Below are 12,066 nucleotides of genomic sequence, written 5' to 3'. Positions count from 1 at the left end.
TGTTTCCTAGCCATAGACATGAGTTGTCATTTGATTAACGAGATCACCTCATTAGGAGAATGACGTGATTGACTTGACCCATTCCGTTAGCTTAGCACTCGATCGTTTAGTATGTTGCTATTGCTTTCTTCATGACTTATACATGTTTCTATGACTATGAGATTATGCAACTCCCGTTTACCCAGGAACACTTTGTGTGCTACCAAACGTCACAACGTAAATGGGTGATTATAAAGGTGCTCTACAGGTGTCTCCAAAGGTACTTGTTGGGTTGGCGTATTTCGAGATTAGGATTTGTCACTCCAATTGTCGGAGAGGTATCTCTGGGCCCACTCGGTAATCCACATCACTATAAGCCTTGCAAGCATTGTGACTAATGAGTTAGTTGCGGGATGATGTGTTACGGAACGAGTAAAGAGACTTGCCGGTAACGAGATTGAACTAGGTATCGAGATACCGACGATCAAATCTCGGGCAAGTAACATACCGGTGACAAAGGGAACAACGTATGTTGTTATGCGGTCTGACCGATAAAGATCTTCGTAGAATATGTGGGAGCCAATATGGGCATCCAGGTCCCGCTATTGGTTATTGACCGGAGACGTGTCTCGGTCATGTCTACATAGTTCTCGAACCCGTAGGGTCCGCACGCTTAACGTTACGATGACAGTTTTATTATGAGTTTATGTATGTTGATGTACCGAAGGAGTTCTGAGTCCCGGATGAGATCGGGGACATGACGAGGAGTCTCGAAATGGCCGAGACGTAAAGATCGATATATTGGACGACTATATTCGGACTTCGGAAAGGTTCCGAGTGATTCGGGTATTTTTCGGAGTACCGGAGAGTTACGGGAATACGTATTGGGCCTTATTGGGCCATACGGGAAAGAAGGAAAAGGGCCTCAAGGGTGGCCGCACCCCTCCCCTTGGTCTGGTCCGAATTGGACTAGGGAAGGGGGGCGCCCCCTTCCTTCCTTCTCTTTTTCCCTTCCTCTTTTCCTATTCCATATGGGAGGTGGAATCCTACTAGGACTAGGGAGTCCTAGTAGGACTCCACACTTGGTGCGCCCCCTCCTAGGGCAGGCCTCCTCCTCCCTTGCTCCTTTATATACGGGGGCAGGGGGCACCCCATGGACACAACAATTGATCATTGAGATCTCTTAGCCGTGTGCGGTGCCCCCCTCCACCATATTACACCTCGATAATACCGTTGCGGAGCTTAGGCGAAGCCCTGCGTCGGTGGAACATCATCATCGTCACCACGCCGTCGTGCTGACGAAACTCTCCCTCAACACTCGGCTGGATCGGAGTTCGAGGGACGTCATCGAGCTGAACGTGTGTAGAACTCGGAGGTGCCGTGCGTTCGGTACTTGATCGGTCGGATCGTGAAGACGTACGACTACATCAACCGCGTTGTGATAACGCTTCCGCTATCGGTCTACGAGGGTACGTGGACAACACTCTCCCCTCTCGTTGCTATGCATCACCATGATCTTGCATGTGCGTAGGAATTTTTTTGAAATTACTACGTTCCCCAACAAAATCTGTGTTGTATCTCTTACATGGTGCTTCAGCTTCTCGCTGGTGCCATGGCCCTGCTACTATATGCATGTGTACGTGTGTAAATGTGGCTTCGTCACCTTTCTTGATGTTATGTTGGGGACTCCACTGACCAACGAACAATCCACCAGAGCTATGGCTCGGATTTCGGCTATGAGTTTGTTACCGTACGTGGTGGCAACACTATGAACGAATATTATTCGGCTTTCTCTTGAGTGGGTATGTACATGGTAAATAAAGGGGACTGGTCAAAAGAGCTCGAAAGAGACACATATCAAAGGTCCATAGTTCCCAAAAATTAAGCCACAACATAACTCTATGCATGATCACTTATTTGGCATAATACCTTGACGTGACAACCAAAGTTTCAGCAAACAATGATTGAAGTGAAGTTCTTGAGAGCCTTGAGGATGAGATAATTGTGGGCATGTTTATGAGCATACTAGCATCATGTTTTTTTACATGTCTTTCACTCCCTAACTTATGTTTTTATGGCTCCATCAAAGAATAACCATGCCACTGCTACAACTATACTAAGTTTTCAGGTCAAGAAGTGGAGGGCTATCTAGGCATACCGATCGTAAATGAACCAAAATCTTCTCATTATTTCGGTTTAAACAACTGAGTTCCTTGTGATTCAGATTTCTCTCTATGTTTCTCGAGGACGATCAAGTTTAAACTTGGGGGAGTTGATGAGTGATATTTTTACACTCAGTTGCCGTTTGTTTAAACTGAGATAATTCATTAAAACCGAGATATTCGCTCTGATATTGCTACTAATGACTAATGAATACAAATGATTCCACGAATCCTCTCTTTGATGTGTTTCCATATGAAATGGGCTAAAAAGGGAAGAAATCATGTGTGAACAGGGAAATGAGTAGAAGAGGAGATAGAGAAATCAGGAGGAAGCGCACCATAAGAAATAGAGCAAAAGACGACATTTCATACGACCGCGAGTGCCCGTATAAGCGGTCGTATGATGTGAATTCTGAGGCTCCTCGTCCACCCGAACAACTTTTATAAAGGGGACCATGTCGAGATGTCAACAGAATGTCCGCGAGCGAAGCCAGAATAGAGCCATCTTCATCCCCTTCATCAACCCTGGCTGCAGCCATTTTCCATCTCCACAGCCACCATCACCACCACAGTCCATCTCCCTCTAGTTCATACTTGTAATCATGCAGTGCACAACGCATCCATTATAAGACATATTATCAATTGATCGATCTTCAAGATGTGTTCTTTATGCGATCTTATCTCCATGTGTGAGTAGTTTGGTAAGGTATGGGTTGAGGCATACACCTTGCAACCCTCTGTATTTGTTGAGGGGATCAATGGAAGTGCTTTGAATTAACGTCCCGTATGTGTGAAATAAAATTGTTCCGTAGATGCCTCTTGTCTTGTCCACGATCTTCATCCTTGCAAGTACCCAGGATCATGGAGATCGAGCCACAGAGAGGCTAAGGGCAGGGAGAACATGAACTGTTATTCTGAACACAAGTGACAGAAGGGTTTAGTACTGTAACACGTATCCAATCCTTTGGGATTCATGAGGTGTAGTCATTAAACGTCCAAAGCTCTTGTCTGATTATTATAATCTTAATTATCAAGGCAAACCCGCACCACAGGTAGGGCCTTCGGTTGGACAACTGATTCTTGATGCATGACATGTGCCGATCAAGATGTAATTTGGACACATCCCCCACTTTGATTCATAACAAGCACATGTCGATGGGTGACTTCCAGCGCACAAATTAAGATCATATTTGGTCCCAACACGAATACATGGTTGTAAGCATTAAGACCTCATACTCGTACCTCTTTTTATTATAAGTGTTTTATCACAATTAGCTTTTGATTGATCCGGTCAAAAGCTGGAATTATTTCTTTGACATAAGTTTGCTAGAGACCATCCCTTCAAGGGAACCTTCCTCTTGCGGGTTCGATAACCCGAGGTCACCTCTTTGGGGAAATAGGCGTGGAGTACTTTTTGTACCTTTACCGTATCGCTAAAAAGGAAGTATCACGGTCATGACGACGCCTTTTGGCAGTTGTATTCCTCCCTGGAGGCATCGACGTGAAGCTCCAGTGCCTAGCCACCTTGTGCTCTCTGGGAAAGTGCCTAAGATCAAATCTCTAGATTGGACAACAGTGACGTCTGTGACGTCGTAACCTCCATGGAGGCATTGTCTTGGAGTCACTGATCCCTCGCTGGTTGTTTGAGGTCTCGGTGGTTGGCTGATATGAAGTCTGTGGCTGCGGGTGGTGGTGGTTGGTCCTTCTTCCTCTTGCTTCCGGTGTAGGTTCCTGAGGTGTGCTCGTTGGTCTCGGCATTCGTCCAATTCCATGGAACAACCGGATGCTCTCATCTGAAGCCGGTTTACCAAGTCTTCGATCCACCTCAAATCGCCTCGTTCCCTTTCAACACCCCTTCCCCTTTGAGGGGTATTGTCGGGTGGCAACCAGACAGCCAAGATTTTAGCGCTCTTTGCCTTGCTTGGTCATATGAAAATGATAGTTGAAGTCCTCCGTGTGAGTTGTAATATGGCCAGGTTTGTAGTTCTTATTATTGTTCAGTGTGTGTGTTCTTTCTCTTCCCAGTATCCCCTTGTAATTTCCCGACTCTGCTGGTTCCTCTCCTAATAAATGAAACATAGCATTTGGTACATTTCATCAAAAAGAAATACAATAGCGAGCGAAATCATCGGGAGCGAGCATGAAAACTGTGGGAGCAAAACAAATGAGGAGCGCACGCGATCACACGATCTAAAGATCGACGGCAACAAATGTGTTCGTGTCTAAAATGAAAACTTGTTCGTCCGACGTTTACATATTTCATATTGAAAATAACGTTATTGTAAAAGACATGATTGTTGGATCATATGATCTAAACGGTCTTATACAGTATTAGTTTACGGAGGGAGTACCGAGTAAAAGTCCCTTATAATCTCAAAAAAAGGTGACATCTTCCCTTAAAAGAAAAACTAATAGTGGCATCCCAAAGCCATAGACTCGCGGCCGAAGCAGGCGGCCGCGGCCGCGGCGGCTCGGCCGCTCGGGACAAGGCGAACAGGCGGGACTCAGAGCAAGCGACTTGCGCGCGCACGGGGGTGCCAAGAAGGACCTGGAGCTCGCGCCAACCTGGGTGGTATGCCGGCGTCGAGCTCCTCGTCGTCTCCTTGTCGGCAAGCTCTGGCCTGTGGGTGCGCTCCTCCTCCAGCCGAAGGTGCTCGGCTCGTACCATCCCGTGATTTTCTTACTCTTGTTTGCCCGAGCATCTCCCCTGCAAATAGAATCGAGCTTGCCCTCGTCGATTGCTCCGATCCCATTGTCAATTTCATTCCTGTTTGTCTCCCCGAGCCTCTCGTAACGTCAGCAGGCACCCCCCGCAAGCGCGGGCACGCCACGCGCTCGACAGAATCTCCCAGAGGGCAGAGGCGCATCCCTCGCGACAATGTCTAGGATCTGACCTTCCACTAGTCTGTACACACTGCCAGTGCTAGTACCACCACCACCACCAGCCTGCCCTGAGCCTGACCATGTAATTTAATCTTGTTTAATTAGCATGCTGTTGCTGGCTCGCTTTGGTAGTTCATAGTTGGTTCAGTTGCAATGCTGTAGTGAACTACTGAACAGAACTTGCTCACCTGGCCGGTTACTGTCTTGCTGACGGTTGGTGAATGCTGACTTTTGCTTCTTGTAGACTGTAGACTTGCAGTGTTGTCCGACGGCACTAATTGGTGAACTTAATTCGGTTAATTCGGCAGTGTTGTCGTTGCTAGTTGCTGTATCGCGATTCCTATAGGTTCTGTAAGCTAGAGTGGACAGTTGAGCTGGTGTGAATACACGCGATATATGACGTGCATTACAACTACTTAACTTGTTTGTGTAGAGTAAGAGTAACAAGAATAGAAGTTGCCATAAAATTTCGCAGGCCGGTCTCCTTAACTTTGCTGGATATGGTGTGTATTTACCTAGACCATAGAATAATTTGGACCTTACTACATTTCGAATAACGCATCATCTACATAACTACCGGTTTGACAGAATCTGCTAGGCATAGTTGCAGAGGATCGTCGCCTTGAGGCCATTGCTGGCCAGTGTACTTGGCACCTCTTGCTTGTCTGTTTTTATATTATACAACCATTGGTGAGTTTACCTTCGAGAAATTGGATCTTTTGCCCCACTTTACTTCTCCATTTGATCATTTGCCCCCCCCCCCCCCCGAGAGGCTACCGGGTGGGGCCCGGGGCCACTGTCATTGAGACAATCGAAGGGCAAATCATCCAATCCCCCGTTTACCTTCAGTTAGGGATCTCTAGGCTATAGCCACATCTACTCTCTTCTGATCCCACATTCCCAATTTGGGAGCTGGCTCTAGTCAGAGTTCATTTCAGTGAACGGCTTTGTGCTGACCTTGTGTCGGATGAAGAGTTGGCGGGAATATAGTCCAGCTATGAAATTACCCACTGTTCGGCTGTAGGGTTTATGTCGGCGGCACTGAAATCGGCAAGATCATCTTACCCGTGGGAGCACCCGGACAACATTAATTATCCAGCAGCTACAACTCATCCTTTTCCATGGAATTCGGGCCTTATGCCTTCTGTAATCAATATAATCGCCATGACTCTGTATTCTTCTTCTCAAAGTTCGGCTGCTCCTGGCAATTTCAGGGCGGAACATCGGCGAACTTTTCAACCAGAGCATGCATATGCCGTGGATATCTCCATCAGATAGGCGTATGACGGTCTCTGACGAGCTACACTTCCTACTTGGAAACCAGGCTTCAGAGTTCATACCGGCTGTCATCAAGGCGAATCAAGGCTTCTCGGCAAGCTGTTCGCAATCTCGTTCCAGAATGTATGCAAGGTCAGCCTTTTGTATTGCAATTTCATGCTTGGATATCCAACATACTAAGCAGGGTTTTAGGTACATAGTGGTACTTCAGAAGAAGAAGAAAAAAAAAAGACGCAGCCGCAAATCTTAACGGCTCGAGAAGCCCGAGTGCCCTCCGAGAGCGCTTCAAATAGCCCCTCCTACCGCTCATCCGCCACGGCTAATTTTCTGATCAGCCAATCTCAAGTCCGCTTCCACGCTTTCCCAAGAACCCGCCACCCAATCCAAGCAAATGGATCCTCGTCGGCGCTTAGGCCGGTCACCACCACGCAAGAGGGAACGCCAGGCATCGCCGGCGAACGACTACAGAAACCGCCATCTCTGGCGCTCACCCCCTCGGGACTTCGCGCCCTCCTGGACAGGCGCGCCTTCTCCTCCTGCGGCCTTCTTGGAGCGGCCGCCCTCGCCTCCCCTTCCTCTCTGGCGCTACATCGATTACAGCCGCGAGGAGCCCTACGGCCCTCGGCCAAGATTCGAGCCATGGCGCGTGTCCTCGCCTTCGGGACCCCAGAGGGAGGCTGACAGCTTCGGCAATGGATTCTTGGACCATGACTGGCCGGAGTACAGCCGCGAGAGCAACTACGGTACGCCTACGAGCACTAGATTCTTGGAGTTCGCTGATTCTTTCCCGGGGCAGAGTCGTTTCGAGCGCGGCCGTGGTGATGACTTCAGGCGACCGAACCGCTCCCTGCCGCGGTCGCCAATGGACTGGGATTTGCCTCGCGGGCATTCGCCTTTCTTTGCCGACGAGCACCAGTGCTCCAGTTCAAGACCAAGGGATTGGACACCAGCTTTGGATGATCGCAGGCGGCGGGGCTCGTCGCCGCCAGGGCGCCACGAGGGACGCGGTCACGTGCAGTCCCGCGATGAGACGTTCTATCGCTCCGGCCCCTTCCCGGTGGAGCGCGGCCGCGGCGACGGCTTCGAGGCGACACCACGTCCAAGATTCTCCCATGGAGCCATGTTCCCCGAGCGCTCCCCTGCCATAATCTTGGAGGGCGAGAGGCGATGGACACCGTCTCCTCAGGATCGCCGGCGGGGAGCTCTGTTCCCGGGGTCTGACGGCCATGACCGCTGGACGCAGCGCTCCATGGAGAGACTGGGGCAGCAGAGCTCGCCACGTGGAGACCGTGGGGGCTCGTTCCTGGAGACAGGAGACCGTGGGGAGCGCTACCCTTTGGGCCCGCCGCCTCCACACAATCTCGGGGGCGGCAGCGGCGGCGGGTTCCCACCACGGCGGTTCTTTCGCGGGAGGGGCGGGCTCCAGCAAACTGGGCCGCCAGGCGGCAGCGGACGCCAGCGATCGCCTCGCCAGAGCTCGGTACTCCCTGCGCTGCGCACCGAGCCTGAAGCGTCGGGCGGCAGCCGACGCAAGGGCAAGGCATTCCCCCGGAAGAGGTCGCCCCGCCCTGTGCGCGGAGTGCTGTCGGAGAAGCAAGTGGCAGGTGCTATCAAGTCGACAGGAGTCGAGGAGCCGCAGGGTCCTTCGGAATCTAAGCATGATGATTCAAATGGGGCGGTCAGACCAGAAGCTGCAGATAATGAAGGGGCGATCAAGCCAGAAGCTACGGTGGATGAAGGAGATGGGACTGGTCTGATTGTAGGGATGTGCACAGATGTACAGAAAGGCTACTTCCGTCTCACGGGGCCTCCAGATGCAACAAAGGTAAGACTTTCAGTGAACTGTAGTTGAATTGCTACTGGTTTGAGTGTTGTGAAAGAAGATGCCTTGAAATCATAGTTCCCAGATCACACTTGCCGTCCATCTTTTATCGGACCGTGTTATTGATCCCATGTTGTAGCTCAGCATCAGTCATTAGCCGTTTAATAGCTGCTTGCAGATTGCATTGTTAGTATATCTCCTGGATAGAAAACTTCTGCTACAGCCAAACTTGACTAATGTCTGTCTGCTATATTGGATGTAGGAAAGATTTTGTAGCTTCGATCATCTATGTATGACATCTGTTTTTTGACTGTATATGTATATGAAGTGTTCATTGACTGATTCTTGTGCAAATCTGGCTATGAGCCATTGATTTCTGCTGTAGTATGTCAAATACTGTAGTTATACAGTAACCACTACTCTGGATTTCCTATCTTATTTAGTACTCCCTCTGTAAACTAATATAAGAGCGTTTAGATTACTAAAGTAGTGATCTAAATGCTCTTATATTAGTTTACGGAGGGAGTACTATTATTTGTGAAGTTCAACTTTCTGAATGTCAGAGCCAAATACTGTAGTTATGCAGTAACCACTACTCGTGTTTCTCTGAATCCTTTTCTTCCTTTGATATACTTTTATTTTCCTTTTGCTACTTCTAAACAGCAATTGACCTCTTTTCCTGTCTTTCAGATAAGACCAAAGCCTGTACTTGTAGAAGCCCTGAAGTTTGTCCAGGTCTCAAGTAAAGACTATAATTTTAAAACAGATCAACTGAAATCAATTCGTCAAGATATGACTATCCAGAACATAGAGGATGAACTTTCTGTGCAGGTTATTCCCACAAATTCTATTTTCCCTATTTCACTTGTGGCACCTGACTACATTGTTGTTCTAACATATTCTTTTCTCTTCTACAACCATTTTCTACCTTTTCAGGTTTATGAGTATCATGCAAGACTTGCGTTGTGCAATCGAGATATGGCTGAACTTAACTTGGTTAGTACTCCTTGAGATACATTAAAGAATACTTGGTTTGAGATATATTAAAGAATACTTGGTTTGAGATATATGGCAAATCTGTTATGTTTGTCTTCTATGCATCATTAGCTATTTTTGGCTGTCCATGAGTTAGAATTGGTACCTTTTTTGCATATATAATCAGCAACTTCAAGCTTATCAGAATTAGAATTCGGGAAAACATGTTCTTTATGTGAAATTGTTCTCTAGCCCTGCTACAGCTCCACTTTTTTCGTACGTAATGTGATTATTTGCACACACTTATCTCATGGTATTGCTCTTGCGTGCTTCTTGGATTTTCAGTGCCTCACGAAGCTGCACTGCCTCTATGGGAATAAGCGGAATGGTGGCCATCATGGTGAATTTGCAGCTTATGTTATATTGTTATCTGCGATTCAAGACAAAAATACTGAACTGATGTCGAAACTTGGAAGGTATATATTTTTCCTTTTATTGTGACATAAAAAGCAAACAGAGTAGGGTTAGTACGGTTAAACTAAAATCATGGATAGGTTCACTGGCACAGTTAAATAGATATGTTGTATACCCTTGTTCTATTAGTGTCATAATTGAGTTTTCAAAACAGACACAACCTGCTCAAATAAATGCTGTTAACCGTGGCTGTGAACTGATCTTTTAACATTCATCAAAATCAGATAACATACTGGTGTATTATTGTCTAGAAATAAGACCGGCTCCTGTAACTCAACCAGACAGCCATTATATGTCACCTGCCACTGCACCTTATGGCAACTTAAATAATCTTTTGCACAAAAGCCCGCATGCATTATGCAAGTAAGGTATCGAATCTGAATAACTGCTCCAATGTTTTGCCACTAATTAAAGGCCACACTGTTCCTTTTGTTTCCTAGGCTGTCAAGCGACCTGAAACAGCAAGAAGCTGTGAAGCATGCGAAAGAAGTGGCTCACAGTATACAGACAGGAAACTATGCATCATTTTTCAAACTCTACAAGGTGGCTCCAAACCTCAATGGCTACCTGATGTGTAAGTTAAATCTTTCCTAGACTTTCTTATGCAAATGGTCATCAGATATGTGGTTATTAGACTATGTTGATAACAACCGTTGGTTACCATTTATGCTAATTGTAGTTAATGGTGAACATGCTTACGATTTTGTAGGTCTCTGCTTTGAGAAGATGAGATTTGAAGGTTTAAAATGTATGGCAAAGGCCTACGCAACCAAGATACCTGTTAAATACGTATCCAAAATCTTAGGTTTTGCTGCAGTAGACGGAAGTGTTGATTGGCTTAAAAGTCATGGTGCTGTTTTATCATCCTTCGAGAACGGGGAGATGGCTTTACTGCCAAAGGTACCTACCTCGCATTATACCTTTGTACATTTAGCCAATCGCCGCATTTACTCCAGCTACTAGCTTTTGGGATCCCCCAGGATTCATTTTTTGCTACCTATCTGACAGAAAATTATCTGTTCATTCTTTGTTTCTGACCTGAAGGCAATGTGGCTTGTAGCTTTGTTAAATGCTGAAATGACATGCTCTGAATTGTTCATCACTCAAACACATGATGCATATGTAATGGTAAATTGCGTGATGGGTCTGCACTTATGTGATCAACGGATAGTGCGCTCACAAAAGGCTCGAGGTTGAGGTTGTTATAGAAATGATATAGCTTTTGCGACTCTGTTGCCAGCATGTTATTTATCTGCTGCTATTTAAATCACGGGGTATATTTCCTATCAGATTGCTACCAGATTTCTGAAACTAGCGACTCCAGAAGGATTAACCAAAACTGTAAGCCTAATGCTGCAGCCTAACACATGCCTTGCCATTTTGCAGGACTCTACAGCTCTCGTCTCTACGCCAGTTGTTGCTGCTGATGGTATTCGTGCTTTCCAAGCCCACTGATCTGATCCGCCGGTTGAACTGAAGAATCACTGATCAAAACTCCTCTGCTCGGGATGGTGCTTGATAACGCTGAAACAATGTAGCTCTTGGGAACTCATCAGCTGTTGTATGTCCTCCCTGATGTTAGTACTGAAACTTGTCGTCATGGATCCTGTTGGTTGGCTCAGTAGCTTAGCTAGAACAGATTTATTTCTTTTTTGTCGCCATTGCGGCTTGCATGTGGTTGAGCAAGAATATGGATCCCCATGTAGTAACATTGTTAATATGTGAAGTATTCCCTCCGTTCCTAAATATAAGTCTTTTTAGCCATTTCAAATGGACTACAATATACGGATATATGTAGACATATTTTGAAGTATAGATTCACTCATTTTGCTCAGTATGTAGTCATTTGTTGGAATCTCTAGAAAGATTTATATTTGGGAACGGAGGAAGTAGTTGTCATGGTAGCTCCTCGTTTTAAGCGTCTGCCGGGTGATATTCACTTTCTTAAAAACTTGGAAATGTTGAATGGAGAGCTCATTCGGACAAAGTAACGATGTTCCTTATGGAAGAACTTTTCATATCAGATATTTTCCTGTCAGTCCACGGTTGCTCTCACTGGCGTGCTGAGCGACCGTCAGACCTTTTCCTATCCTTGGGGCTCCTACAACAGCCAACCGTCCTATTCCGCCCTATATTCAGCAGCGTTAAGAGCTGATGTAAACTCCCTTTGGCAAAGACAAATTTGCCCATTTAACTGCAGTCTGTGGTTTGAACTACTCATTTCTATCAGGTTAGCATTTGCTAGATCTCCGGACTCCACTAGGAAAACATTTGCAGTGCAAGTTGATTTTGGATTCAAATTATTTGTATAGTACTCATATCACCTGCTGCAGCTGTGAGAGCCAGAATGACTGGTAAGAACTTGCAGCACCCAGCAGGGTAGAAGATGCAATCGCAAGAGTCTGGAGATGCTTTAAACACTGAGGGCACAGCAGTTGCTATCAGAAATCCCGCTGGTTTTTCCTTCACATAAGTTCTCCCTTGTGCTGAGCT

General features: G+C 46.6%; 1 protein-coding gene across 2 annotated transcripts; it reads left to right on the top strand.

Annotated features, from left to right (window-relative positions):
* The first annotated feature begins 4,562 nt into the window (after nucleotides 1–4,562).
* On the top strand, nucleotides 4,563–11,410 carry LOC109779495 (uncharacterized). Of its 2 annotated transcripts, none has more exons than XM_020338119.4 (9): nucleotides 4,563–4,791; nucleotides 6,239–6,425; nucleotides 6,503–8,127; nucleotides 8,815–8,955; nucleotides 9,061–9,120; nucleotides 9,445–9,575; nucleotides 10,014–10,147; nucleotides 10,283–10,473; nucleotides 10,960–11,410. In XM_020338119.4, the coding sequence occupies exons 3-9, from the start codon at nucleotides 6,694–6,696 to the stop codon at nucleotides 11,026–11,028; spliced, it is 2,160 nt and encodes a 719-aa protein (XP_020193708.1). In that variant the 5' UTR covers nucleotides 4,563–4,791; nucleotides 6,239–6,425; nucleotides 6,503–6,693; the 3' UTR covers nucleotides 11,029–11,410. The 2 variants fall into 2 exon arrangements, with proteins under 2 accessions (XP_020193708.1, XP_020193709.1); XM_020338120.4 differs by having other exon boundaries at nucleotides 6,239–6,434.
* The last annotated feature ends 656 nt before the right edge of the window (nucleotides 11,411–12,066 follow it).

The sequence above is a fragment of the Aegilops tauschii genome, chromosome 6 (assembly GCF_002575655.3).
Source record: "Aegilops tauschii subsp. strangulata cultivar AL8/78 chromosome 6, Aet v6.0, whole genome shotgun sequence".
Classification (NCBI taxonomy): Eukaryota; Viridiplantae; Streptophyta; class Magnoliopsida; order Poales; family Poaceae; genus Aegilops; species Aegilops tauschii.
Note: the sequence above shows the minus strand (reverse complement) of the source record. Positions and strands in the feature narration are given on the sequence as shown.

Excerpts from the sequence above, each read along its gene's own strand:
- LOC109779495 (XM_020338119.4), top strand. The coding sequence starts at position 6,694 with ATGGATCCTCGTCGGCGCTTAGGCCGGTCACCACCACGCAAGAGGGAA. Across the intron at positions 8,128-8,814 it reads GGCCTCCAGATGCAACAAAG|ATAAGACCAAAGCCTGTACT; the intron begins GTAAGACTTTCA and ends CCTGTCTTTCAG. Across the intron at positions 10,474-10,959 it reads AGATGGCTTTACTGCCAAAG|GACTCTACAGCTCTCGTCTC; the intron begins GTACCTACCTCG and ends GCCATTTTGCAG.